The following is a 26648-nucleotide window of genomic DNA, read 5'->3' as shown; positions in this document are numbered from 1 at the left end:
TATTCTGTAATTCGTCCCCGCACCCGGTGCATCAGTGGATCCAGCGTGCTTGTTTTGGTTCTTATTGTCCCTCCTTGTCCCAACATTGTCAAGATTAGAGCTACGTTTTGTCTGTGCGAGATTCTCCCCCACCAGCTGCATGTTTGATGGCAATGCAGTGCAAGAGTGCGAAGCGCCACAGCACTCAAAGGGTGAAGATCAACCCACTGTCAACCACACAACCGAGCGCGTCAGCTTACTGCAGCAACCCACCCAGGCGGCCATGCATAAATACTCAACTAGCTCCCGACAGTTCGAAGTCTTTGTGCTTGCCGGAAACAACCACGAGGACCAATTACGCGTTCCGAAGCTCCTAGCAATCATCGAACTTGCTTCGTTCCATCTGAAGATGCCGACCGCTGCGGATGTCGTAAGTCTTCACTGCACTGACAATGATGCTCACTAACAAACTGGTAGATCACCTATGTTGGTGTGCCTTTGACCGTTGCGGGACTACTTCCCATAGTGTTCAACACGATGAAGATATACACCATTCGAACTCGGCTTCTGAGTTCCCTTCCAAAACAATTATTGCCCTCTTACAAACTCTTTGTCGATCCCTCCAGCGGAAAGGTGATTGTTGTTGCCTGCTCCTTGCTTTGCATCCACCCAGGAACTTGGGACAAAGAGTGGAGTGGCCTGATATATCCAAAGCAAGGAAGCCTTCGCGATCGTTCAGAGGACGCTGCCTGGTCCAACCTTTACGGAAGCTTCGTTTTCGCACTACCGCAGCTCGCACCGCCTCTTTCGATCGTTTTTGAGGTCTTTCTGATTCTCTACGTTTATCTATATTTCATCTACTTCTTGCTGTTTGTCTGTCACAAACCCAGCTTAGACTCACTCCATGAGTTCGAGTTTGCAGCCTTTCCTCGCCCAGACCCACATTGGCCGGACCTGACAGTAAAGCGTTTTCAACTAAAACCACCGCTTCTTCTTCGTCGTCCCTGGATGGAACTGGCAGCGAAGTGCGGCTTTGGTCTAATGCCTCGTATGGACCCTTACCACCGAGAGGAGAGCATAGAGCAGCGATTTGACGTAGATCTTGACATGCGCGTCAGAGATACCACACCGATGGCCATGAGCTGGAAAGTATTTGTATTGATTGCCTTGACGATCAGCGTGGATCCTCTCGATCTCCGAAAAGAGGATCTCAAATTCACGCTTAAAGACCGCCATTCCAGCAACGAGCGTCAAAGTTCAGGCCTCGAATACATTTCAAATACTTCGCACGAGCCTGCAGATATAATGCAGGTGGAAACAAAAAACGGCCGTTGGGATGTTTGGATAGTAGTCGGCAAAGCACTTCACCACTCGGTTCACCAGGCTCTCGCCTGGAGCAATACCATGTGCTTCAGCAACGGCGATAGAGAATCGCCCCAAATATCATACCAGCGACTGGGCGAGATCCACCGGAGACCACTTCTCGGCGATAGAAGAGCGGGATTTTGGTATGATGAGTGCTCCTCAGCCGACTCGTTAAGCGAATTGGATCCCAAAGACCGCATGACCGCGCTCACTGCAGCAATCACCTGGTTTTTCTACCGTGGGTACTGGTCACCACCAGCTGAACGAACACTCCCCGTCACCCAGCGACTGCTTGAGATTCGAGAGGAAAGTCTTTGTTACCTGAGAGCGCTTGAAGACGAAGGAAATTTGGAGTCTAGGATACTGGGAATGTTAGGCGCAAGTACTGGCCATGATGCATCTAATGCGGTAGACTTTGCTCCGAAGGTCTTCAAATGTTTTCAATCGGCCATCCAGAACTCGGACTACGTGGGAAACTGGGACAATTTCCGTGAGATATTACGAGCTCTTCAACCCGACAGGGACGACCGAAAAATCTCAGTCCCTAGAGATGCCTGCAAAACACTGGAAAAAATGCGAGACGGTCTTGGGGCTCAACTCTTATCGCCAGATGCGACCAAGCCTCGGACCTCTACGGATGCCACATCCTCTCAACTTGTCACGACTATGCTGCAATCTTACGATGCATACAATAAACTCAGGCAGTCGTTTGACCCACACTTGAATCAAAACGACGAGGGGAAACCGGGATTTCCAGATGATTTCGACGACACGACGCTTCTGGCACACATCCTTCTCGCTGTCTCAGACTGGAGCGAGCTCCCGCGGACGCATTGGCCACTGGACGAAAAGGTCGATGCCTGCATTCGCAAAATACTGGACTCCTCCTCTTCTGGCGACGACGCAAAGCCAGAAGACGTGTCCGCTATGTTGCCAGTTCTGGAAGAAGGGTTGAAGGCATCCGAGTTCGGAATTTACACCTCGCGCAAAAGCCTGACAGTACCTGAGCTGCTAAACTGGGATAAAGCTCCCGAGTTCGTCTACTTGCATTAGTCGACCATAGCGAAGTATTGGCCGGGGTTTGAGACTCGAGAGAAAAGATCAACTCAAGTGGATGGACAGACCAGGCGAGAATTTGACCCCTTTCACGTGCATTCCCCCTTTTCAGGGGTAGAGGTCTAGCCCAAACTCCGCACAACAATCGCATTCGCATGCGCTGATTCCTGAAAATTTGGGAAGGCCTCTTCTGTAGTTGCCGCCTAGATCCTCAGGACTGAAGCGGGGTTGCTCTTTTCTTTTTCCTGTTCCGCTTTCTGCGCTGACGTGGGGGAGCAGCATTGGCATCCCACCCCGTTCCCGTTCCCTCCGCCTCGCCTCCCCGCCTTTCTTTTTCTTCGCCTCTTGTCTCGACAACACATCATGGTTCCCCTGTGCGTACACGAAATTTCGCAATGGCACGCGACCAGAGTTGAAGCGTTGTGATGGTGGTCAGCGACTCGAGATACCAGGCAGACGCTCACCCGGGACCGAGAATCTCCAGCCCGGTCTTCACAGTCGATTATGCAATCTCGCGCCCGAGGCTATGGACGGGACGATGGAACTTAGTCATGTGCTATCTTGGCATACACGACGCAAGCTTCCTCAGTCCGCACGCTCGCTGTTATACGACACGTCATGAGTACGAGTACGGACTCGATGGTACTTCTTGATGCGAGATGAGTCTCGCTGCTTAGTTGGAACCACGAATTTCGGACAGTTGCGCGCTGAATCCTGCCGACATCATCAATTGAATACCCGGAATTTTGACTCGCCAACCATGCTCAGCGGGCCGGACTTGGTAAGAGCCTTGTGAGTCGACATGAACGTCCACTGACGGAGCGTAGATCACGTACATCAGCGTTCCATTGACGTTGACCGGCATTGTCCAGATCTACATTCTGTGCAAGGCATTGTGGATCTTCTACAAGCTTTACCGATCTCTTCCAAAAAAGATGAGGCCGTTTTACTCCTTCTATCCGGATCCATCGTCGGGGACAGTCCTCGTCATCGCTCCGACAATGGTTTGCACGAATCCCGGTCTCTGGCATGAAAACGCTCCTTCGAAGTACTTCGCCCTCAGCAAGCCCAGTCAGTCCACCAAAAACGGCAGTTGGACGCCCTGGCGCCGCAGGAAAAGCTCGGTGCCAGTGCTACCTACTGTGCGTGACTGGGACGAAAAGAAACTCAATCGATGTCACCTCAAGCCTTCTTGGATGTCCAGCCAGACGAAGATATCGCTGGAGCCGCGGCGCTTCCGTGTCGGCGAGCCGAACGACCTGTTCCGCCCATGGATGGGCACAGCTGCAAGCCTCGGGTTCCAACTGACAGAGGTCAAAGAACTCGTCCAGGGCGAATTCTACAAATGGGCGAGAGATGTTCGCATCACCGTCGGCATCGACATGGGGATCCCGCCGCAGAAGCTCGCCGTGCCGTGGAGGCTCTTTGTGTGGTTCGCTTTGGCCATTGGAACGAATCCCTTTGATCTTGATCCGACGAGCCAAAGATTCAAGTTCAAGCACATTACCAAATCTGACGAAATGGTGATGCGGCTTTCGAAAGAAGGCGACGACTGGAATTTTGCCCTGGACACGGATCACTCGTACGAGTATTCGCTCCGTCGTGCGTTGTCTCTCATGAACGTCATGTGCTTTGACCGCAAGGGCGCAATTATCTGCCGTTTCGTGGGGAGCCAGGACGAGTTCAAGCTGACCCCCGACTTCTTCCGCCGCCCTGGCCATTTCATTGCCCAAAACGCGTGGCTTGGCGACTCGTCCAGGTCGGAAGAGGACCAAGTGTCGACCATCAAGGGACTCCAGTCTGCAGCCATGACTTGGATCTTTTACAAAGAACAAGTTGCCGGACGCGCCCTCTACACATCCGGGAAAGAGCCTCTCGTGTGTCAATGGATGCTCGAGGCGCAGCAACGCAGCCTAATGTTCCTGTACGAACTGGACGTCGAGGGAACTTTGGAGCACAGGCTGTCTGAACTGGTGCGCGAGGACTCTGGCCATGTCGCATCATCCGTTCAAGATTTGCTCAAAATATTGCGCCACGACTTTCAATCATCTGCTTATCTGACCAAGTCGTCCGAGTTCGTTTTTGCCGTTCGCTCGATCGCCGAACGAATTCAAGGCTTCCAATACCAATCGCTCTCCGAAAGCGGCGAAACGTCCACTGCCGAGGATTTCGAGCAGGTCTACAACACGTGGAGCAAACCTCTGGAACCGTCTCATCTTCATTTCACCACTCCCGACGCCGCAACTGCAACGATGAAGGCGGGAATGGGCTGGATTGAAATGCGGAGAAAGTTGCTGTCGGAGCTCAGTCGGTGCAGCCAGTTCGCAGATCTGAGGACACTGTACGACCCTCATCGGAGCGACCATGTTGTCGAGAGTGAACTGATACCTCCCGGACAGATGGAGCTCATGGCGCATTTGTATCTCGCGATCCAGCCGTGGCAGCATCATCGAAGAACGACTTGGGAACTGAGTCCGTGTATAAGGAAGCCGCTAGAGACGCTCAAAGGCGACGGCGACGGCGGCAAGGCGTTGAGCCTGGATGGCGAGCTTCTCTTGTCTGCTCTAGAAAGACTCGAAGAGGACGCCAAGCGAGGCATCTATTCCGCACCTTGGGAACGGGACATGATTTACGACCTTTTGAAGAGCGAAGACGTCCCGCAAGTAGTTTACTTGGTTTGAAGATATTCTCAACCAGACTTGGTTGGTTGCTTCCTTGTTCAAGTTGCGCATTGATCATGTTGGTCTCAGCTGCTGCTGCTGCTGCTGCTGCTGCTCGAATTCTGGGTACAATAGGATTTCAAATATACCCGAGAGCTTTACATCCACATGTATATCGTAGTACTGTTATGGGAAGGCTTCCCCCGGACGCGGTGGAAGCTGGACGATGCGACAAATCAAGCAGGTAGTGGTGATATTACCACAATTGGAGAAGCCTTGTGAGGAACTGGCACAGACGCTGCGGAGATTTGCAGAAAATGCTAGGAATGTAATCTCTGCCGCACTTCGACAGTAGCTCATCTGTGACATACTTTCCGGACAGGACAACAAAAGGGAAAGTGAACTTGTACTGAATGGGAGTGTCGAGCTGGTCGAATCAACGCCGTGCTCCGACTGATGGTCTCCATTCCGCTATGCGCATCCAGGTCGGCATTGCGCAAAGAAGCTCCAATAGCTGACAGGTCATGAGGCGAAAAGGGGGCGAAAGTGTGCGCATAACCCGAGCAGCTAACCACTGGAGGACGAAGATGACAGCATTGTATCCATGGTAGTGTTCCCTTTGAAGATCGACAATGCAAAGAATGGTGAATCTCCCAAGCGTTACAACGCCACGAAGATATCTGACGGCTCTGTCCCGTCTGCTGGGATGTAAATCACCCGCCCCAGAAGTCCTTTCTCTACCTGTCTCAAACGAAGCAAAAGCTCAAAGGAAGACTCTTCGTAATACTGTCCAAACCTACCCTTCCAATCAATCTTCACTTCCCGCAGGCCAGCCCATGGTTTCGTTGGTGCGGATTCGCCATCCCCTTGGGCAGAATTGGCCGACAGGATCTTGAACTGCTCTGTGTGTCGCTCTACCAGCAGCCAGCGTTGGACCTTTGGGTATTTTTCTGCAGCTAGCAGAGCACTTCTAATGCGTCATCCATATGTGTACGCGAGTTTGGCTCCTTTCCGAACGAGGAGCTGGACTGATTTGTACCGTCCCGCTGCACATGCAGCCATGAGTGCGCTCCCGTCTGGACAACCCTCGGCGTCGATATCAGGATCATGCTGAGCGAGGAGCTCAAGGATGTCAGGCCCTCGCGTCAAAGCCACCTGGCAGAGACGAGATATTTCGAAACTTGTCTGCAGTGGCACAAATTTCTTCTTGGCCTTGGACTCATATTTGAGAGCCTTTTTGATCGTCGATGCACTCCCAATCAGCAAAAACAGATCAAAGCTCCACGCGTGGAACAGATCCCTGATACCCGGGCCGACTCTTCCACAAATCATTGCCAACGTGTTGCCATAAAAAGTTGGTGCATGTGCATCGTCGCTGCCGATACCTTGGGGGTAATAAGATACCTTGACAAAATATCCGAAGTCTTCAAGGTCTGTCATGATCTGCTTTGACATGTAGTGTGCTTGGCCTCTAGGCAGTCGCAGTAGGTCAATTCCGCAATCTTTCCAGTCCTCGCGAGAGACCTCGGCCCCATATTGCTCTAGCAATTCCCGAATCTCGTTGTCCAAAGCCCACGCAGCAGGATTGTCCAAGTTTGGATGACGAACGTGAGGATTGGCCCCTGACTCAAGCAAGACTTGAGAGATGTCAACAGAATCTCTTTGACATGCCGACAACAGGGGTGAGCGATAATCGTCTGAGCCGTCGACTGCAGCGCCATAGCTCAACAACGTTTTGACAATATCCAGATTTGACTTCATGGCCGCTATTTCAAGAGGACTATAACCAGAAATGATGTTCAGTACCGGTTCGGAGGTGTTGTGGAAGAAATCCATTTGAGATGGTCTGTTGATCACCGAGCCGACGAAACTTTTGCGGGATGCCTGGATCGAAGAGTTATTGGGAGTCGGGCATTCCATTGGCCTTTCAGCATTGACTGTTTGTTGGGAATAATATTCGAGTAGTATTTCCAGTCCCGGCCGATTACGAGCTACCACAGCAATGTGGATAGGATGAATGTCGTGATCGATTTCGAACCCTTGTGGCAATCGTTGAAGTAGAAGCTTCAAGACTTGATCAAACACAGGGCTATAAGCGGCAAGGTGTGCAGGGCCAAGATTTGGAAACTCCGCCTGACCACAGGTCAGGAAGTTCAGAGACGCTCCTCGATCAATGAGGAGGCTCGCCAATTCAGGTTGCTGATTCTCGAAAGCAGCTACGAGCGGTGTGCATCTACAAACCCCCTGATGTAATGGAGCTACATCGATATTTGCACCGCTCTGTAGGAGGCGTTTGACAACGCGTGTATCCTTCTTTCCTGTGGCGATCTCGGTAAAGAGAGCCCTTGATAGCCTGACGTTCTTCTTCAGCTTCGAATTTGATGCTGCGTCTATGTATAGACCTAAAATTTTAGCGAACCGCTATTACCGAGAGTAAGACTCTAAACTGACCTTGATTTCTGCTGGCCTTGTTGATCAATCCCGCGGTGTAAATTTGGCCTTGTTTGATAGCGCAAAGTTCGGGAGTGTCCCCAGCTTTGTTAAGCACTTCCAGGTGACCGAACTCTAAAAGAGCAGATACACTTCGATTTTTTCCCCAAAAAGCAGCCACGTGAAGTGGTAAATTTCCTGATTTATCACTTGCAGCAGGATTGGCTCCAGATTGTAGCAGGAACTCGAGAAGACCACGTGAATGGTGCGTGGCTAAATGCAGCGCCATCACGCCAGATTTCGTGGCAGCATTGACGTTTGCGCCATGAGATATCAGCATTCTTGCAGCCTGGATGTTATCGGAAAATGCTGCGTGATGTAAAGGGGCGAAGTCTTCTTCACCTGGACAGTTGACACCAATCAAGTTCTTTTCCAAGATGAATCCCATACTTGATGGACGACCAACTGAGAGGTGGAGGAGGCCGCAGTTCTTGATCAACACACTCCCAACTTCCGTCAGAAAGTATGAGTTGATACTGTTTTCGTGCAAATGCAACAACACTGAGCACTTTGCTTCCCACACATGATCAGGGATTGGCATTTGAAGGTCGTGTAAGGATCCAGCATCGGCGGCATAATGAAGGAAATTCCAATCATTTAGGGAGTCTCTTATCTCTGTGTCTGCACCATGGCGAAGTAAAGTTGCGGCATGTATCGGCTTTCCGGCATCCACTGCGACCATTAACGCGGTTTTTCCATTGACATCAAACCAATTGATATCAACTCCCTCTCGGATAAGTCGCTCGAGGAATTCCGTTGAGTGCGATCCTTCCGAGCATGCTCTGTGAATCAAAGCCATACCATCCTGAGCATTTCTTTGGGCAAGATCCGAAGGGCTGGTGAATTGAAGTAGCAGATCAAGCATAGAGCTTCCAAATCGCTGCAAACAGACACGCTCGAGTGGAGTCTCCACTTCGTAATCTTTTGAAGCTGACGGATCGTGAGGCCGAATCCCTCTATCCAGGAGCTTTTGAACCAGCTCCAAATTGTTCTGGAGAATGGCATGCTCCAGAAATTTGAGTCCGTACATAGACTTGAGAAGGATTTCGTCTGAAAAATCTGCAAGAAAATGGGCCACGGATCCGAGACACTCCTTTCCTTTTGAAAATAAAAGATGTACTAGCGTCATAGCGAATTCGAGATGGGTTTCCCACCCTTTGTTATTTTGCATGAGAAGGAGCATTGCATCGATGGCGTCTAACTTTGCTGCAAAACACATTGACGTGAGTCGGAGGAGCGAATTTGATGAATGAGGTGTTGAAGATGAGTTGGTCTCAGAAAGGAGGGCTTTCAGGACTTCCACATTGTTTTTTTGAGCTGCCATGTCCCAGATTGTAAGACCAAAGTTAGTAACTGCGCTAGAATCTGCGCCAGAAGATAGGAGCAAAGCAACAGCTTGACCATCCAAATTAAATACGCAATGATGTAAGGCAGTTTGGCCTTGAGCATCACATTTCTCGACACTCGCTCCAGCATTCAACAGAATCTTCAAGGCGTTGAGTGATTCTCGTGAGGCAGCTAGGTGCAAAGCGGTTGTATTAGAGTCATCTGCCGAGTCGACGTCGACATTCTCATGCAGTAACAGCTTCTTCAGCACCTCGGGTTCGTCTTTGACTGCTGCTTCTGCCAATAGTTCCACCATCAACTTCTCGACCACATGTTCTTGAGGAGAAATACGTCGATCGAGAGAATTTCGCTTGACGACGTTCATTCCAGATTCGTACGGCGTCGGTCGCAGTGTCCTAGCTGCCATTTGGGAGAATTGGGCTCTCGCGTTTTCAGTCACCCATTCTTCTCTGATCGATTGAAACATGGTTTTGATATGATCGTACGGCCTGCTTTCACTCGAAAGTCCTCGACGTGAATGATCAATCCAGCTTTCCAAGAGATCAAGATCTTCTCGATCGATGCGTCCGCCAAATTTGCCAATCCATGGTAGAAGCTTGGGAATGATTCTGTCTGCATCTTCCGCATTTCTGTAGCTGCAGCTCATGGCGAGGGCGAATGTACTGGCCTGCTGTCCCATAATGGATGAAGGGATTGCCAAAGAACAGTCCACATTTGCCCTCGAAAGGCTATCGAGGGTGATTTCTGCCCCATCTGCCAATGGGACCACAGTAGAGGGCTTTCGACGTTTGAAAGAGGCTTTTCCTCGCAGTGCACAGTGCACAGGGCTACCAAGCTTACTCGTTTGGTTCGGCTCAAAGTTTTGTGACAGAAGCCAGTCAATGATTTGAGGGATGCCGAGTATTGCCGCAAAGTGCAGTGGGCTCGCGGACACGGTCGCCGATGTAAATTCCTGGAACTTGGAAGTCTCCATAAGCAGAAGCTCCTCTTCGTCTGAAAAAAGAGCTCCATCATCCTCTTTAATCGCCTCCCGTATGACTCTCTCTTGGGCCCACGAGAGGAGGTTCAGGCGCCTTGTTGGATCAAACAATTTCTTTGCTAATTCAAGAAGACTTGAATCATTCCAGAATCCTTGTGCGAAGTTTTCAAACTCCACTGCGACGTCTCTGAAGGGGTAAGAAGTTTTGCGATTTGCTAACTCTTCAGGGTCCTGAGGCACGCCCGAGTTGAAGTTTGTCAGGTTTAAATACTGCAGACACTGTCTCGCAAGCCTCGGCATCTCCAGGGTTGGATTCAAGTGGTAGCTGGCCAAATCATGCCTTTGGAGGCATTGGGTCGTGTGGAGAAACTCTTTGACTGTGAAATGTGACAATTCAATGGACCCATCAACCGATTTGCGCACCAGGCTGCTGCAATATATCAGGATTGCTTCCTCATCCGGAATGGCCTCGGGGTTAAGCTGCACTGAATCGTCCTTGATCGCAAGAGCCTCGCAGAGGGCAGCTGATTTCATCTTTGGTCCGTACAGCAGCCAACGGAGCGTGTTTTGCACCATCTTTTGGAGCTTGGGGTTGCGTTTCTTATTGACCCGTTCGAGGATGCGTTCATATGTTTCAGAAAGACCAGGAGGAAGATCATGCAAAGCTTGGCGCCGCTCTTCATCGTCTGTGCAATTGCAGAGGTATTCAATCTGGCATGCGACCCAACGAAACCTTGACACGTCGTATTAGAAAACCAGACACCATCAAAATCACATGCTTGGAAATAGCCAAACTTACATTCCCTTGGCTTCGTTGACGAGACGTTCCATGATTTCCTCTTTGAGGCCCGGAGATCGTATGCGTAGTCTGTGGTCTCGCATTCGCGTCTCAACCTCAGTCTTCACATAAGCTCGCAGGTCGACATTTTGGGCTGCGATTGGGATGTGAATGTAGCTTGTCTCAAGACGAATTTTCAATTCGTGTTCGGGTCGACTGATGAATAGAGTCTTGATCTTGCTGCCTTTGCTGGAGTTGAGTTTGATCAGATTCTCAATGACTTTGATCTGATTTTCTCCGCATTCGTCAATGGCATCCACGATGATGCGAACCTCATCAAACCAATCGCCACTCATTTTTCGGACCAAGTTCCCCAATGAATGAGCTTCCGGAGACCTTGGTGGATCTAACTGGCGACACTCGGCATAAAATTCCGCGAGTTTGCGGTGGCAATTCTGACTTTCGTCTTGATTCGCAATTTGTGTAGCAATAGTGCCCAAGATTTTCACAGGATCCTGGCTCTCGATTTTCAAGTAGTCGCAGTAAACATAAGCCACAGCGATTGCGGGACTCCTCTGCTTCAAGCAGTGCTCAATGACCATGGCGGCCAGCACTGTCTTGCCGGCGCCCGGAATTCCTGACAGCCAAAGCTTCGAGGCTGGTGTTTTCAGCCAGTGCTTGAACTCTTCATGTTCAATCAGCCATTGCCCAGTGCCAGGATGCCGCAATCGTAGGCTTGTGTCGTGGTTCAAGCTGGGTGCCTCGATTCGAAAGAACTTGACGATTGACTGGTTCCTCTTCTCCAGGAGTATCCGCTTTTCGGACTCGGAATTGAATGCGAGTTGTTTTTCTATCCCCTCTATTCCATGTCGGATCTCTTCTTGCACAGAAAGAGATTTGAGCAGCTCTGTAAACGAATTGGCAACCATGGCTGCACTGAGCGCCTTTTGGTGCTCGGATATCTGCCCAATCAACTCTTTTGTTTCCGCCGACGACAAGGGCCAAGTTGCCATGGTCCATATGGATTTTGCGGCGCCAGGTCCCTCGCCCAGTAAGTCCGCTTTCATCTTTCGCAGGGAAGGACGGTAGGTGCTGAGATGGTGAAACCGAAGGCCCTGCGCAAGGTCTTTCTCATACATAGCCCGTAAGGCTTTATCGTCCCTGGTTCCCAAAGCCTTGCTACCCGACTTGTCCAAGGCGTTCTTCTTGATCTCCAGTTTCGCCGTTATGCCTTTGAGAGATTCCTCGCATGATTTCAAATGCTGAAGTTGAAATCCAAGCTGGGGGCCCTCTGTATGGAGTTCCTCGGACAAAATTTTCAGACTCTGGAGTACACCGAACAAGGTCTGGATCTTTTCGGCCAGAAGCGTCACCTCGTCCTTTGCGTTCTTGACAGATTTCGCATACCGAAAGACGGTGCGAAAAACGACATCTGCCAAAGACACGAGTCCAGCGACACTTGCCGCAACGGAGAGTGGGTCAGCCATTCCTAGGCGGTCGGTCGACCGACTGCGTGTGCGTACTGTTTCCGGCCAACGATAGTCTCCAGGAGGTTTGTGAGAAGAGCTTTGGTGTGTCAAGTCTCGGACTAAAGATTCCTGAGAAATGGGGTGAGTAGGTCAGAGAAGTGGAAGAAGCAGTGAGTGGTGGGCAAGGCGTGAGGCTGAGAATTGGCCCCCGTAAATAATTCGTATATGCATGCCAACACGCAGGAGCCGTGGCGACCGGATAAGGATCTGCTTTCACATCTGGCCCCCATCATTGCGGCTCGAAAAGGCACCTACCTACATGTAGGTATGAGAGGCATGAGGTCAAGACTGGTCGGTTCTGATATTGTGAGAGGGATACGCGTAGCTTGGGGAAAGGTAAACGGAAACATCGCGGCAGGTATCTGCACCACGTTCTTGTCTTCGTGCCATCGGACTTGCCGCCAGCCACACCGATGCACAGTGAGTTGTCAAGCCTTGCTTGTCGACTCTGCAAAAGAAATGTACGAATAGACGATGGCTTTGAGGCCAGAATAAGGAGAAAGGCTTCGTGCGCATGGAACAAGCCAGCCGTCGGAGACAAGTTGCAAAGATGAACAGAGAAAGCCCATGTCCGCAAGAAAGCTCAACCTTCGAGCCGCCGCACAGGCGTGCCATCGAAACCATCAGCCTCCAGCGCCGCCAGGAGGCCCGCCAAGAGGCCCGCCAAGCGAGTCGTCCTTGCCAATGGCTCCAATCATGCGCACGCCAACCTGTGCCAAAGACGCAGAGGTGGCAGAGGACTTGGAGGGACACGACAGCCGCGCGCAAGCTACGGCCTGATTGGCGCCGCAAAGAACCTCGGTGAAGTCGAGCTGTTCGATCAGTTTACGAACTGCGACCAGACGAAATGAAAGTTAAGTGGCTGGGAGTCTCGAAATGAAGGACCGAGCATGGCGGATGTGGACGAGGTGTTGGTTTTTGAGTCGTTGGAGTTGGAGTTGGTGTCGCCGCCAGCTAAACAGCCGACAGCTCGGGCGGGCCAAACAAACCCCACTGCCGACGTCGGGACCGCCCGTGCCGCCATCCGTTCCGTTCCGCCCCGCGCGCGCTCGGCCCGAGATTTGCACCTCCATCTCCCTCGCGCGGCTTCGATGACGCTTCCCAATTCTTCATCACGACGCTCTCCCTCTCAATTACACAAACTCCTCTCTCCTCCACATCTTTCCATTGCTTTGAGATTGATTGACAGCACCATGTCAACATTCACCGAAGGCGCCCCCGCGCACGGCGCAGTTGCGCACCTGCTCCCGCAGACGTACAAGCGCATGGTCTCGGAATGGTTAGAGGAGGACACGCCAAGCCTGGACTACGGCGGCTTCGTCGTGGGGGAGGACATGGCCGAGGCGCGGCTGCTGGGCAAGAGCAAGGTGCGTTTTTTTGAGTTCTCTGCGGGTCTACGTCTTTTCTTTCTTTTCTTTGCCGATCTCGTATGTCGTGCAACGAACAAACGCAAGAGCTGGGGTACAGAGCCGGAGGCGAGGCAAACGGATCTACGACGCACAGGACAGGAACGGCGATGAAATCGGATCGGAGTCTGGGGCTAACGCTGCCATTGCTGCGTAGGGCGTCCTCGCCGGCGTGCCATTCTTCGACGAGGTCTTCAAGCAGCTCGACTGCACGTGAGTGGTCTTCGTTCCCCATCTTCAACCAAGCGCGTCATCTGACAGCAAAGCAACAGCGTCGAGTGGCACCTGCAAGAAGGCGAGAGCTTCGAGCCCGTCAAGCACTGCGCCACGGTGCGCGGGCCCGTCCGCAAGGTGCTGCTGGGCGAGCGCGTGGCGCTGAACATGCTGGCGCGCTGCTCGGGCATTGCGACGCAGTAAGTCCAGGCATGCTGCAGCCAAACTCAATTCATTATCAACCTTACCCTTTATACGTCTGGGAAATTCGTTGCCCCTCTTCATGTCCCTCTAAGCTCTCTACTTCTCCATCTCCAACTACCTACCCCACACCCCACCACTCCCCTCCCTCATCTAACAGCCCCAGATCCGCACACACGCTCTCCCTCCTCCGCCGGGCCGGCTACCGCAACACGCTCGCGGGCACACGCAAAACGACCCCCGGCTTCCGGCTCGTCGAAAAATACGGCATGCTAATCGGCGGGTGCGACGCGCACCGGCACGACCTCTCCACCATGACGATGCTCAAAGACAACCACATCTGGGCGTGCGCGGGCAGCATCACGCGCGCCGTCGCGGCCGCCAAAGCCGCCGGCGGCTTCAGCGTCAAGGTCGAGGTCGAGTGCCAGTCGTTCGAGGAGGCGGACGAGGCGATCGCCGCGGGGGCGGACGTGGTGATGCTGGACAACTTCACGGGGGAGGGGGTGCGGAAGTGCGCGCGAGCGCTGAAGGAGAAGTGGGGAGGTAAGGCGCTGGTGGAGGTGAGTGGGGGCTTGACGGAGGAGAATGTGGAGAGTTATGTTTGTGATGATGTTGATGTGGTGAGTACGAGTAGTATTCATCAGGGGGTGAAGCATGTGGATTTTAGCCTTAAGTTGACGCCGAAGGAGAAGGCGTAGGTGGGCTGGGTACATAGGTACTGAGGGAGGGATGGTGGATGGCGAGGGGAGCGGTGTCTTGCACGTACGTATATACTAGATGAGAATGTTCCGATGCCTCCATCGCTGCACGCTTTCAAACACCCTTCTCCCCTCAACTCCAAACAAACTCATCATCACGGTTTGTAGACAGAGACATTCTTCCACCTATAAACTCACCCATCTAGACACTCCCGTCTTTCGCTGCAACAGCAACCTCCGGCGCACGAGAATCCAAAGCCTCCCCCCATCCCTCCCTCCCCCCCATCCCATCTGCTCAACACAGTTACACATCACACCCAAGTCCAACAGACCCAAAAAGCAAACACTAAACATTGATCGATTGGCATTGACATCGCCTTTCCTTTCTACATACGTAACCATCCCCCTCCCCCTCCCCACCGTCCAATTACAGTATTGTATTGTGTCGCCGCTCCGGGAGTCACCTAGGCAGAGAGTGGCAGTCGAGGCGCTCTCAATCCCCATGTCGCCTAGCCAGCCGCGCGGTTGGTCATTCGTAAAATCATCAACAACGTACATGTAGTCCATCCGAAAGAATATAGCATCATGAGACGGAAACAATTGACAAATCCAAAGAATGAAGAAGAGAAAGACTTGGATGGAGAAAAACGCCAAACACGTCCAAGTATTTTATGCCACGTCCATCAAACGACCCGGGAAAGGTCTCAGCATTAGGTAGGTTGGTAGAGAAAAGTGAAGCTGCCCCACGCCAAACCGTGGTCGAGAGGAGACCGCGTCGACGGCGGCTCGTCTTGGCAGCCCCCCAGGTTCCTGTTCCGCTTGCTCACTCGCTTGCTTGCTTCCTAGTCCCCCCACGCACGCTCATCACGAGGCAAACCGCACAGCGCGCTTGGGCAACTCGGCCATTTTCCTCTCCGACAGGGACGACGACGGCGACGCCGCGGCGCCTGCGCCCAGCCGCCTGCGCTCGCTCCGCTTCTGGCGCGCCTCTCGGGCCTCGCGTGCGCGCCACTCGAGAATCTGCTGGCGGCGCTTGAGCGCGCGGTGCTGGGCGACGGCGTGGGTGGGGCGGAAGCCGATGCCGTTGATGCCGTAGCCGTCGTCGTCGCGGGCCTCGTCGATCTCGTGGCCCGTGATTTCGGAATCTTGCCATGTGAGCGCCGTCGGGTCGAAATTTGGCTCGGCAGAGGAGGAGGGAGACGAGGTTGATGATGCGAGGTCAGGCAGCGGAGAGCGGGCGCGTAGAGGAGATGTGTTTTGGCGGCGGCCACCTGTTGCGGAGAGGAAAAGCTTGACGGATGGCGAGGACGAAGGTGTTGGTGGCGAGGGCGGATGTTGGCGACTGCCCAAAGCAGACTGGGGGGTTTCCGCTATTTCGAGCACAGGCTGCGGCGGCGGGCTATACGAGCCGAATTGGTAGTGAAATCCCAAGCCGCCGTTGCCATGATTTGCGGAGCCGTGGCCAACAGCCGTATCTGAGCGGTCGTATACGTGTTTTGCTTTTTTGGACGTCATCGAGGTCGAGTCGGCGGCGGGCGTGTTTCCGAAATCGATCTTGGGCAGGGCGGCACCGGCGTCGAGCTGCAGGTGTCCAAACTGCCTCGCGACCCTGGTCCGGGGACTTTCTGATCCGACTGTGGTATGTTGTAGTGGAGCGAGCGGTGGAGCGGTGTGCGGATCGCCGTTGGAGGAGAGTCCGGGGAAAGCGGAGGTGTTGATGCGGGGCGCAAAAGGTGTCGGAGCAGCGGGGTCGGAGGGGCCACGCTTTCGCTTGGGCGAGACGGTCATGGATGCTCGTAGATGGTGAGGATTGCGGTGATGATTAGAGAGAGTTGTAGAATGGAGAGCCGTGAGGTGAAGTGGAGAGAAGGTTGGGTACGAAGGTTGTGGTTGTGGTGGTTTGTGTGCAGAGGGGCAAGTGCGAGCGGTGCGGGTCGGGAACCGGGAGACTGACAGGGTCCCTGCCGCTGACGCACGCCTCGAGCTGTAGGGCTGACGGGAGTCGAGATGGAAGATTTGTATGTAGGTACAGTACATGTAGTGGGTGAGGTCGTCGTCTTCAAGATCTTGGTGTCGCTTTCATTTGCCAGCCCGCCGTGGCACAAAGCAAGCCCAGTTAGTACCAGCAGTAGGGCCCAGCACTTCTGACTCCAACACACGTTACATGCCAGCCATCATCACCAAAATTTCCACCACCTCTTCTTTGCCTCCTCTGCCAACCGGTCGGCATCCTCCTTGGCCTTGCGGCGCGCTGCAATGACTTCCTCCTTCTTCTTCCTCTTTTCCTCCTTTTTGCGGTCCATCATTTCGACAGCTTGCGTCATGTACTGTTTCTCCAAATACCGCTTCCGTCTCAGGAATTCGTAAGAGAGTAATGATGTGCCCATGAAGACTCCGACTGCCCAGTTGCATGATTTTTTGAGAGGTTCTGCGGCGCCCCAATGTCAGATGTCGACCTTCAACCCAGGTGGAGAGGCAAACTTACTGCCCCAGATGGCCATCAAACCACCAACGCCAAAACCGCTGCCAATGCCTGCCAAAAAGGCTTCCCGCGCATTCGGCTGCTGATGCACTTTGAGAATGTCGTCTGGCTTAAAAGTCTGGGCGAGGCTGTTGCCTGTCAATTCCATCTTTTCTCCGCCAGCCGTGTGCTGTGTTCCGCCGGGCATCATGTTGGCGGCCTGCCCCGGTGGCGGCGCGGTTACGTATTTCGGGGAGCTTGAAGGAGGTGCATTGGCGCCGTGGGCCTCGGTCGAGGATGGCTGCTGAGGTTGAGTCTGCCGTGTGTCGTCTGCCATTTTTGCGGGTTGACTTTTGGGGATGAGAAGCTCTGGCGGGCGGCAGTTCCTGCGGTGATGATCGTCGGGCAGCCAGCGGCGGCGGGAGTGATTGGCTTGGCGCTCGTTTTGCCGCGACGCGTCCAGAGCGCGTGCTGCGCGACCATGTACGCGACCCGCTCGCTGTCAATCAATCAAATCGTCGCCAATCCACTCGTCCAACTCCATCGCCCCAGCGCTTCGCCTTCTCCACCCAACTCAGCCCGCAAATACCCTCCAACGCTCCTCGACTCTCTCCAATGCAGTTTACCTAAATCACCTACCCTCAACGTCGCCTCCCGCCGCCCGCGGCTTTCGGCACCATGGCCGGTCCTCGTCGTCCTGGGACTTTTCGACGCCTGGGCAAGGACGGATCCTCCTCGTATACACGCAAAAACCTCAAGGCAATCGACGCGTCGACGCTCCGGAGCAGCGAAGCCACGTCCCAAAATGAAAAGCTCGAGGCAACAAGGCTGGCCCACAGCATTGACGAGGCCATGGGCTTTTCGCGCTACGAGTCTGGAAAGAAAAAGATTGGTTGGTTGATAAATATGCACAGCACGAGCATAGAGGACGACAATGTACCAGGTGGTCGTGCTGGAGTAGATTTCTACTTCATTGGCGACGACGGCGAATACTTCAAGGCTACCGTTGGCTACGATCCGTATTTTCTGGTCGCAATAAAGAGGGGGAAAGAGGCCGAGGTGGAGGAATGGTGCAAGCGAACATTCGAGGGCTTGGTCAAGACCGTCTCCAAGGTGGAAAAGGAAGACTTGAACATGCCAAACCACCTGTTGGGATACCGTCGGACACTGTTGAAGCTCTCCTTCGTCAACGTCCCCGACCTGATGACTGTGCGCAAGACAATCCTACCTCTTGCGCAAACGAACAAGAAGAAGATGAATGCCATGGACACGTACGCAGAGGTGGCCAGGTATGAGGAATTCTTCCACCTACTTTCGCCGGCTAACGCACCTCAGCGCGAACGCTGGCTTCGACATGTTTGACGACGCACAAGATGACGACAAACGGCCAAATACATTTGTAGACGCGAGCGATTTCATCGTAGACATAAGAGAGTACGACGTGCCGTATCACGTCAGAGTGTCAATTGATAAAGGTCAGACCAACAAGCCCCAGTGCATCTTCGAGCCTTCTAACCCTCTTCAGACATACGTGTCGGTAAATGGTATACCGTCGAAGCAAAACATGGCGTCACAACGCTCAAGTGCATCGAAGACAGACTGACACGTGCCGATCCGGTCGTGCTGGCCTGGGATATTGAAACCACGAAGCTGCCCCTCAAATTCCCAGACTCCTCGTTTGACCAGATTATGATGATTTCGTACATGATCGACGGCCAAGGATTCCTCATCACTAACCGCGAAATCGTCTCCGAGGACATTGCCGACTTTGAGTACACGCCCAAGCCCGAGTACGAAGGACCTTTTATGATTTTCAACGAGCCCGACGAAAAGGCCTGCATAGAGCGCTTTTTCGAGCACATCAAAGAGGCAAAGCCGACTGTCATGGTGACCTACAACGGTGACTTTTTCGATTGGCCGTTTGTCGAAGCTCGAGCCAGCATTTTGGGCATAGACATGTATCAAGAGATTGGATTTCGGAAGAACAGCGAAGACATTTACCAGTCCGATCACTGCTGCCACATGGACGCCCTAGCCTGGGTCAACCGTGACAGTTATCTTCCCCAGGGTAGCCGAGGCTTGAAAGCCGTCACCGTGGCCAAGCTCGGATATGACCCAGACGAAATCGACCCTGAACTCATGACCCCCTACGCTGCCGAAAAGCCGCAAATTCTTGCAGAGTATTCCGTTTCCGACGCCGTCGCCACCTACTACCTTTACATGAAATACGTCCACCCTTTCATCTTTTCCCTCTGCACCATCATTCCATTAGGACCCGACGACGTTTTGCGCAAAGGAACCGGAACCCTCTGCGAAATGTTGCTCATGGTCCAGGCCTACCAGAAAAACATTGTCTTGCCAAACAAGCACGTCGCGCCCAAAGAAGCGTTCTGGAATGGTCACTTGCTGGAATCGGAGACCTACGTTGGAGGTCACGTCGAGGCTCTCGAGGCAGGTGTCTTCCGGAGCGACATTGCCTGCAACTTTTCACTCGACTCTACGGCCTTTGACGAACTCATCAACGACTTGGATGCGGCGCTCAAGTTCAGCATCACAGTGGAAGAAAAAAAGTCGATGGACGACATTGTCAACTACGACGAGGTCAAGGCACAGATTGTCGAAAAGCTTCAAAACCTCAGAGATACCCCAAACAGAAGTGAAAGGCCATCCATCTACCACTTGGACGTCGCGTCCATGTATCCCAACATCATGACGACGAACCGTTTGCAGCCGGACTCCATGGTCACCGAGGCAGACTGCGCTGCGTGCGACTTCAACAGACCTGGCAAGACTTGCGACCGCCGCATGCCATGGGCGTGGAGAGGAGAATATCTTCCAGCACAAAAAGACGAGTACAACATGGTTCGACATGCATTGGAAGCCGAGAGATTTCCGGGAAGGAGGCCAGGAGCCCCCACGAGGTCTTTCTTCGAGCTATCAGAAGAGGAGCAAGCGACCCACGTCAAGAAGCGACTCCAGGACTACAGCAAAAAGATTTACCACAAAATCCATGACGCAACGACAATGGAGCGCGAGGCGATTATTTGCCAGCGGGAGAACCCCTTTTACGTTGATACTGTCAAGGATTTTCGTGACCGTCGCTACGACTTCAAGGGCAAGCAAAAGGTCTGGAAAAACAAGACTGACGCATTGAAAGCTTCGGGCGCCAGCTCTGCCGAGGTCGACGAAGCCAAAAAGATGATCATCCTGTTTGATTCCCTCCAGCTGGCCCACAAGGTCATTCTCAACAGTTTCTACGGCTACGTCATGCGAAAAGGATCGCGGTGGTACTCTTTGGAAATGGCCGGAATCACCTGTCTGACAGGTGCCCGGATTATCCAGCTCGCTCGTTCGCTGGTCGACCGGATTGGCAGACCATTGGAGCTTGACACTGATGGTATCTGGTGCATCCTCCCCGCAACATTTCCCGAAAACTTTGCCTTCAAGACCAAGAACGGCAAAAAGGTGGCAATTTCATACCCCTGCGTCATGTTGAATCACCTCGTCCATGATCGCTTTACCAATCATCAGTACCAGACTCTGGTGGATCCAGCCACGTTTCGCTACGAGACTCACAGCGACAACACCATCTTTTTCGAAGTCGACGGTCCGTACAAGGCCATGATTCTTCCCACGTCAAAGGAGGAGGACAAGGGTCTGAAGAAGCGGTATGCCGTCTTCAACCACGACGGGAGCTTGGCCGAGTTGAAGGGCTTCGAGGTCAAGCGAAGAGGTGAACTGAAGCTGATCAAAATCTTTCAAACTCAAATTTTCAAATTCTTCTTGGAGGGAACCACGCTCGAGGAGACGTATGCGGCTGTTGCCAAGGTGGCCAACCAATGGCTCGACGTCCTACACCAACACGGTACCACGCTTGCAGACGAGGAACTTATCGATCTGATTTGCGAGAACAAAAACATGTCCAAGACCATCGAGGAGTACGGAGCACAAAAGACGACAGCCATTACGACGGCCAAACGTCTGGCAGAGTTTCTTGGCGAGCAGATGATCAAGGACAAGGGCCTGAACTGCAAGTACATTGTCTCTGCTCAGCCAAGGAACGCCCCGGTCACTGAGAGAGCTGTCCCCGTGGCCATCTTCTCCGCTGAAGAGTCGGTCAAGAAGTTCTTCCTGCGGAAATGGCTCAAGGCCGACCCTGAGGATGCTGACCCACGCACCATTATCGACTGGGACTACTACCTGGAGCGTCTGGGTTCCGTTATCCAGAAACTCATCACCATTCCCGCGGCACTTCAAAGAGTCCGCAATCCTGTGCCTCGAGTACCCCATCCCGATTGGCTTGAGCGCAGAATCAGGATCAAAGACGACGTTTTCAAGCAAACCAAGATGACGGACCTGTTTAGCAAGAAGGCTTTGACTGACATTGACGCCAACGCGGTGAGCAACAAGGTCACTGATCTTGAGGACTTTGGCTCCTCACAAGTCGCAAAGCCAAAGAGGGGCGTTGCCACAAAAATGGTCCAGAAGCGCAAAGCTCCCGAGCCGGCGGTACCCGTATCAACCGATCCGTATGCAAGTTTACCGCCAAAGATGCCATCCATCACCGAGGACTACAAAGGCTGGTTGCAGTATCAAAAGCAAAAGTGGAGGATTCAGAGACAGCAAAGGGCTCGGAGACGGCAGCTCTTTGGCGAGAAGCGCACCGACGCAACGGATGGTCTTGGAAGCTACTTCAGGAATCAGGCCGAGTCACTGTACCTGAACACATGGCAGCTGCTGCAATTGCGCGAAGGCGACCTACCCGGTGAGGTCAAAGCCTTTGTGCTGCTCGACAAGAAGATCCACGTTCTCCGCATAGTCGTTCCGCGCCAGGTTTACCTCAATCTCAGAAGCGAGGACCTTCCTGACGTCTCGATCGAGGACTGCAGTGTCGAAAAGGTCACAAACCACACGCTTCCAAATGGCCATCCATCTGTCCACCTTTTCAAGCTCACCATGTCCGAGCAAACATTTGTGCAAGAGTCGAAAAAGTTCAACGTCCTATTCAACCACCCCAGTGTTGAAGGTGTATACGAGACTCAGGTTCCGCTCAACATTCGCGCCGTCCTCGAACTTGGTAGCGTCTGCTCTTTTGATGAAAGTCAACGCGGTGTCCTGGGAAAAGGTCTGGAGCAAGGATTCGACCTTTCCGCTCTTCGTCACGTTCCACTCGAACAGCCATATCTCACCAACAACCCCTTGGGATACCTTTACGTCTATCAAGTCGTTGCGGGTGATCGACAGATTTTTTCCGTCTTTTCCAGCAGCAAAGATCAGGCGTACGTCGTCGTTTTGAACAGGTCAAGAGATACCCAAGGCATGCCAAACCTGGAAAAGATTTACAGAGACAGCTACATGGCACGCTTGCAGGAGAACGAAGGCCAGCCGTGGCAGGACACTTTCGAATACCACACCGACGTCAAGTTCAAGGTCGTGCAGGTAACGACAAAGCGCAAGGCCCATCTCGAGGTTGCCGATGCCATCAAGAGGCTGAAGAGCGAGGAGTCGAGACCGCTCATCGCAGTCGTCTGCACGGAGAACCAGAAGCTCCTGGCGCACGATATTCCCGCACTCAAGGAGCTTCCTATCCTACCACTGCAAGCTGATGAGGCCGACAAACAGCTGCCGCCGCTGGGATGGCAATCCTTTGTTGCTCGCCGCCTCGTCGACCACTACCTGGATCTCGGAACTTGGGTGACCCACCTGCTTGGTCTCGCTCGATACGGAAACATTCCTCTTTGCAACCTGGAGCGCGACGACCCGCGCTTCTTGATCGACGTCTCGTATGCCAGGAGGCTGCAGAAAGAAAAGGTCGTCTTGTGGTGGTCCGATGGACCGAAGCCCGACCACGCGGGATACGAAAAGGACGACGTTTTGGGGCAGCTGGAGACGGTCGAGATGCCTTCGATCAACAACCCCGGCACCTACTCGTCTGTCTGCATTGATCTCGAGATCAAAAACTTGGCCATCAGCACTGTGCTCTCCTCTTCAATCATCAATGAAGTGGAGGGCTCAGACTCGGTGTCGTTCAATCCATCTGCGCCGACAGAGGATACTCCGTCAGATGGGACCAACGTCATTTACTCTGACAACGCGTTTGCCTCGGCCGGTATTCTGGTGCTGCGAGAGATGGTCAAGGCTTGGTGGGCAGAAGCTGAAAGGGGCAGCTACATGGCCGACGTCATGGTTCAACATCTGGTCCGCTGGGTGGAATGCCCTGGATCATTCTTGTACGATCGCGCTCTGCATTACTACGTGCAAGTCATGTCGAAGAAGGCGTTGCAGCAGCTCATGTCCGACTTTCGACGCGTCGGCTCGCACGTCGTTTTTGCGAGCGCAAATCGCCTGCTGCTCCAAACGACAAAGGCGGAAGTTGGCAACGCGTTCGCCTACAGCCAGTACATTCTCAAGACGGTCCACGCCAAGCCGCTCTTCCAGTCGCTGGACTTGCAAATCAAGGAGTACTGGGACTATCTGGCCTGGTACGACGAGTTCAACTACGGCGGCAAAGGCTGCAAGGAGGTCGTCGAGGCCGAGAACCAGACGCTCGACACAATCATGCACTGGCACTTTGCCACGTTTCTGCCGCCGGTCCTCCAGCCCGTCTTCAACGAGTGGGTCGTTGAGTTCGTCGAGCTCATGCACGCTCGCAAGCGGCCCCAAACCGTCGTCAATCCCGACGGCACCGTCTCGTCCACGCCTCGCTCCACGCAAATCCCCTTTCGCCCGCTGACCGTCGACCACACGGACGGCGCGACCCACGTCCTCCCCGACGACTTCACCAAGCATCTCCGACGCAACATCTCGTCGCTGGTCAAGCGGCAGCACGCCGAGCAGCTGCACGCGGAGCTGGCCAGCGACTGGATCTTCCCGCAACTGCCCGGCTCGCATCTGCCCCTCGACAACCCTGTGCTCCAGCTCGTCAAATCACTGATGCAAATCTTTTCGCTTGACAAATCCATCCACCTCGAGGTGCGCCTGCTGCGCAAAGAGCTGCTCAAGCTATTCGACGTGCGCGAATTCAGCGCCACCGCCGCCTTCGCCAACCCCTCGGCGTCCCTCTGGCTGCGCGGCCTCGTCTGCGACGACTGCACCGCCGCCCGCGACCTGGACCTCTGCCGCGACGCCGACGTCTTTTTCTCCCCTTCCTCCGCAGACGTCGCCGCCGACGCCGCAGCGCCCCTCCCCAAGTGGCGCTGCCCCGCGTGCGACGCGCCCTTCGACCGGCTGCGCATCGAGGAGCGCCTGCTGGCCGACGTGCAGCGCCTCGCCGTCGAGTGGTGCACCCAGGACGTCGCGTGCGCCAAGTGCAAGCGCCTGCGCGCAAACGACTTCATGGAGCACTGCGCCTGCGCCGGCGAGTGGGCCCCCACCCGCAAGCTGGATGATGTTAGGGACCGCCTGGGTGTTTATGCGCGCGTGGCGAGGTTCTATCGCATGGGTATGTTGGCCGACGTGTGTAGGGAGGTCGGCGAGGGGTTGGCGTAGTAGAGTTGATGAGAGGAGATGAGGTGGGTTGGGGAGAGCGGAGAGCGTTCGTGTGGGCGTGTCGCGTCGGGTATTTTTCTTCATGGGAGTGAAGGCGCAGGCGCTGCTGGATGGTAGGCTTCTTGGTTGCCAGTCAATTGCTTGGATTTGTGTTGTTTTTTCGTTGCATATCATGACGGCGTTTGCATCATTTTCTCTTCTCTTTTTTCTCGGAGACGAAGGAGCATCCTGTGCGGTCCTTCGGCGTTTAGTCATGAGGTTTGCACCGTACGTAGTAAGTAGACAGAGAAGCGCGTTCAGATTGTCGACAAAGTTCACTACATCTCGGCTTGCGTCCGTCCGTTCTATGGACGCATACCTGCCTCTGCCTGGCTCTAGCGTGCGTGGTGCTGTCGTCGTCACTGTCATTGCTGCGACTGCAACTGCGCGGCGTGATCATGGAGGCAGGCGAGGGCCATTGCGCTCCTGTCGGGCCTGAATTTTGTTCACGCCATCATGCCTGCTTTGCTTCGCATCCCTCCTTTCCTTCTGTTGCTCTCAACCAAGCAAACCCTTTCGAGGCGTTATCGTTGTCGTGTTTGTGGAGAGGGGTTTGGGCATTTGAGAATGACAGGGGAGGGAAAGCGGAAAGGGATGGTAGGGAGTACGGCGAGAGTGAACGCCGGCGCCTTGTCTCTTTCGCTGTCGCTGCAGCGCGCTTGCGACGCGAGTGCTTCTTCATGTTTGAGGTAGATGGCGGCTGTTGGACAGCTGTGCGGGGAGAGAGTTGTCAGACTCGTGGCCAGAAAGGAGCTGTGGTTGCTCCTCCCGCTGCCACCACGGCTCGCCGGCGACTAATAGGTGGCTTTGGTCGGCGGTGTTGTGGGAGGATGTAGGTGAAATCTTCCACTTCCTTCTCGCAATGAGGAGAGACGAAGGTGCCACGGAGGCCATTTTGGCAGGTCTATTTGTCACGAACTGCAGGAATTGGAGCGAGCGTCGTAGCCGTGCCAGACGGCAACTCCGCGTTGATTATGGGCAATTGGGAGCATGGCATTAGCGAGAAGGGTATTGAGGAGCAGAGCATTTAGGAACAGAGCATTGGGGAGCAGAGCAAGAGCAATGAGCTCAAAAAGATCTCAATTGGCTCGACCCAAGAGGGTTGTTTGGCCGATGTGTACAAGCGAACCTCCGCATCAGATTTTGCGTGCTCTGCAAAGGCAATGAATGCTCCAGCAAATGTATTGTCCAGCTCCTTGAAGCCAACCCAGTCTCCGGCGAGCATTTCTCCCCTTCGATTGTATGCCTCCTTCCGCCCCCTTTGCTTCCCAGACTGCACAAAACGTGTTGCGGACATGAACAGATGCGACTTTTGACGGTGTCTCCAGATCCTCTGAGGTCATTGCATTTTCTGCCGGAGGCAATCAGGGGTCTGAGCAGCAATCGGAGAAGCGCTATACGGTCTGAAATCGTTGCAGTGCCAAAGCAAAGAGAAGATGATTGCCGTTCGTGGCAGGTCGTCGGCGACGGCACAGAGCATTCGGACATGGAGCAATGCGGATCGCAACGACGTGCTCAGGACAGAGCAGTGCAGAGGTCTTGAGGACAGGCTCCGAACGAGAAGCGCATCAACAAGTCTCTGTTCACATAGAGCCAGGAGGCATATCTACGTTTTCGGCTTTGCGTATGGCGTTTCGCAGATCGACCTACAACTTCATGCTCAGCAGGCTATAGCATTGCTCTCTACCCCAAACGGATTGTCAGTCTGACAGGAGTGGGCGCCAATTCCAATCCTCACGTGGAAGTCAGCAGCGGATTCGACGGCCTCTCCGAACCCTCTGGATGTGCGGCATTTGGTCCTGAGTCGACGATGCGCGTGGACGGCAGGTCGTGGAGACGCAGAACTCCGCACGAGGGGTTCATCGACGCCTCTGAACTCTGTACAAAAGCTGCTAATGCGAAAGAAGCAAACAGATGGCCTCCGAGCGACAAGCTCGGAACCATCATGCCATGACGCTA

The 26648-nt window shown here is 53.7% G+C and overlaps 7 protein-coding genes across 7 annotated transcripts; 4 read left to right on the top strand and 3 right to left on the bottom strand.

The window, feature by feature from the left end:
* Positions 1-262: 262 nt before the first annotated feature.
* On the top strand, positions 263-2397 carry BKA78DRAFT_349452 (uncharacterized protein; the record flags this gene model as incomplete). Its single annotated transcript, XM_066890810.1, has 2 exons — positions 263-409; positions 457-2397. The coding sequence occupies 2 exons, from the start codon at positions 263-265 to the stop codon at positions 2395-2397; spliced, it is 2088 nt and encodes a 695-aa protein (XP_066747241.1).
* Positions 2398-2870: 473 nt separating this feature from the next.
* BKA78DRAFT_68307 (uncharacterized protein) lies at positions 2871-5164 on the top strand. The gene is made up of 2 exons (XM_066893575.1): positions 2871-3181; positions 3228-5164. Exons 1-2 carry the CDS (start codon positions 3053-3055, stop codon positions 5079-5081), a joined length of 1983 nt encoding a protein of 660 aa, XP_066747240.1. The 5' UTR covers positions 2871-3052; the 3' UTR covers positions 5082-5164.
* Positions 5165-5997: 833 nt separating this feature from the next.
* On the bottom strand, positions 5998-12303 carry BKA78DRAFT_68298 (ankyrin repeat-containing domain protein). Its single transcript, XM_066893574.1, has 3 exons — positions 10676-12303; positions 7512-10609; positions 5998-7462 (listed from the first exon to the last, which is right to left on the bottom strand). Exons 1-3 carry the CDS (start codon positions 12139-12141, stop codon positions 6039-6041), a joined length of 5988 nt encoding a protein of 1995 aa, XP_066747239.1. The 5' UTR covers positions 12142-12303; the 3' UTR covers positions 5998-6038.
* Positions 12304-13130: 827 nt separating this feature from the next.
* BKA78DRAFT_304525 (nicotinate-nucleotide pyrophosphorylase-like protein) lies at positions 13131-14971 on the top strand. Its single transcript, XM_066887630.1, has 4 exons — positions 13131-13550; positions 13747-13802; positions 13862-14002; positions 14170-14971. The coding sequence occupies exons 1-4, from the start codon at positions 13275-13277 to the stop codon at positions 14699-14701; spliced, it is 1005 nt and encodes a 334-aa protein (XP_066747238.1). The 5' UTR covers positions 13131-13274; the 3' UTR covers positions 14702-14971.
* Positions 14972-15565: 594 nt separating this feature from the next.
* Positions 15566-16489, bottom strand: BKA78DRAFT_349448 (uncharacterized protein; the record flags this gene model as incomplete). Its single annotated transcript, XM_066890809.1, has 1 exon — positions 15566-16489. The coding sequence occupies one exon, from the start codon at positions 16487-16489 to the stop codon at positions 15566-15568; it is 924 nt and encodes a 307-aa protein (XP_066747237.1).
* A 389-nt stretch (positions 16490-16878) lies between these two features.
* On the bottom strand, positions 16879-17391 carry BKA78DRAFT_237131 (uncharacterized protein; the record flags this gene model as incomplete). Its single annotated transcript, XM_066883864.1, has 2 exons — positions 16879-17129; positions 17187-17391. Coding segments are annotated over 2 exons (456 nt in total), but the record flags the coding sequence as incomplete, so codon positions are not given.
* A 300-nt stretch (positions 17392-17691) lies between these two features.
* BKA78DRAFT_261973 (uncharacterized protein) lies at positions 17692-24967 on the top strand. Its single transcript, XM_066885430.1, has 3 exons — positions 17692-18451; positions 18498-18637; positions 18688-24967. Exons 1-3 carry the CDS (start codon positions 17841-17843, stop codon positions 24648-24650), a joined length of 6714 nt encoding a protein of 2237 aa, XP_066747235.1. The 5' UTR covers positions 17692-17840; the 3' UTR covers positions 24651-24967.
* Positions 24968-26648: the final 1681 nt, after the last annotated feature.

Source organism: Phyllosticta capitalensis (genome assembly GCF_038381095.1).
Source record: "Phyllosticta capitalensis strain CBS 128856 chromosome Unknown BKA78scaffold_2, whole genome shotgun sequence".
NCBI classification, from domain to species: domain Eukaryota; kingdom Fungi; phylum Ascomycota; class Dothideomycetes; order Botryosphaeriales; family Phyllostictaceae; genus Phyllosticta; species Phyllosticta capitalensis.
Note: the sequence above shows the minus strand (reverse complement) of the source record. Positions and strands in the feature narration are given on the sequence as shown.

Excerpts from the sequence above, each read along its gene's own strand:
- BKA78DRAFT_68307 (XM_066893575.1), top strand. The coding sequence starts at position 3,053 with ATGCGAGATGAGTCTCGCTGCTTAGTTGGAACCACGAATTTCGGACAG. Across the intron at positions 3,182-3,227 it reads TGCTCAGCGGGCCGGACTTG|ATCACGTACATCAGCGTTCC; the intron begins GTAAGAGCCTTG and ends GACGGAGCGTAG.
- BKA78DRAFT_68298 (XM_066893574.1), bottom strand. The coding sequence starts at position 12,141 with ATGGCTGACCCACTCTCCGTTGCGGCAAGTGTCGCTGGACTCGTGTCT. Across the intron at positions 10,610-10,675 it reads GTCAACGAAGCCAAGGGAAT|GTTTCGTTGGGTCGCATGCC; the intron begins GTAAGTTTGGCT and ends CGACGTGTCAAG. Across the intron at positions 7,463-7,511 it reads CAAGGCCAGCAGAAATCAAG|GTCTATACATAGACGCAGCA; the intron begins GTCAGTTTAGAG and ends CTAAAATTTTAG.
- BKA78DRAFT_304525 (XM_066887630.1), top strand. The coding sequence starts at position 13,275 with ATGACGCTTCCCAATTCTTCATCACGACGCTCTCCCTCTCAATTACAC. Across the intron at positions 13,551-13,746 it reads GGCTGCTGGGCAAGAGCAAG|GGCGTCCTCGCCGGCGTGCC; the intron begins GTGCGTTTTTTT and ends ATTGCTGCGTAG. Across the intron at positions 14,003-14,169 it reads TGCTCGGGCATTGCGACGCA|ATCCGCACACACGCTCTCCC; the intron begins GTAAGTCCAGGC and ends TAACAGCCCCAG.
- BKA78DRAFT_261973 (XM_066885430.1), top strand. The coding sequence starts at position 17,841 with ATGGCCGGTCCTCGTCGTCCTGGGACTTTTCGACGCCTGGGCAAGGAC. Across the intron at positions 18,452-18,497 it reads ACGTACGCAGAGGTGGCCAG|CGCGAACGCTGGCTTCGACA; the intron begins GTATGAGGAATT and ends AACGCACCTCAG. Across the intron at positions 18,638-18,687 it reads CAGAGTGTCAATTGATAAAG|ACATACGTGTCGGTAAATGG; the intron begins GTCAGACCAACA and ends AACCCTCTTCAG.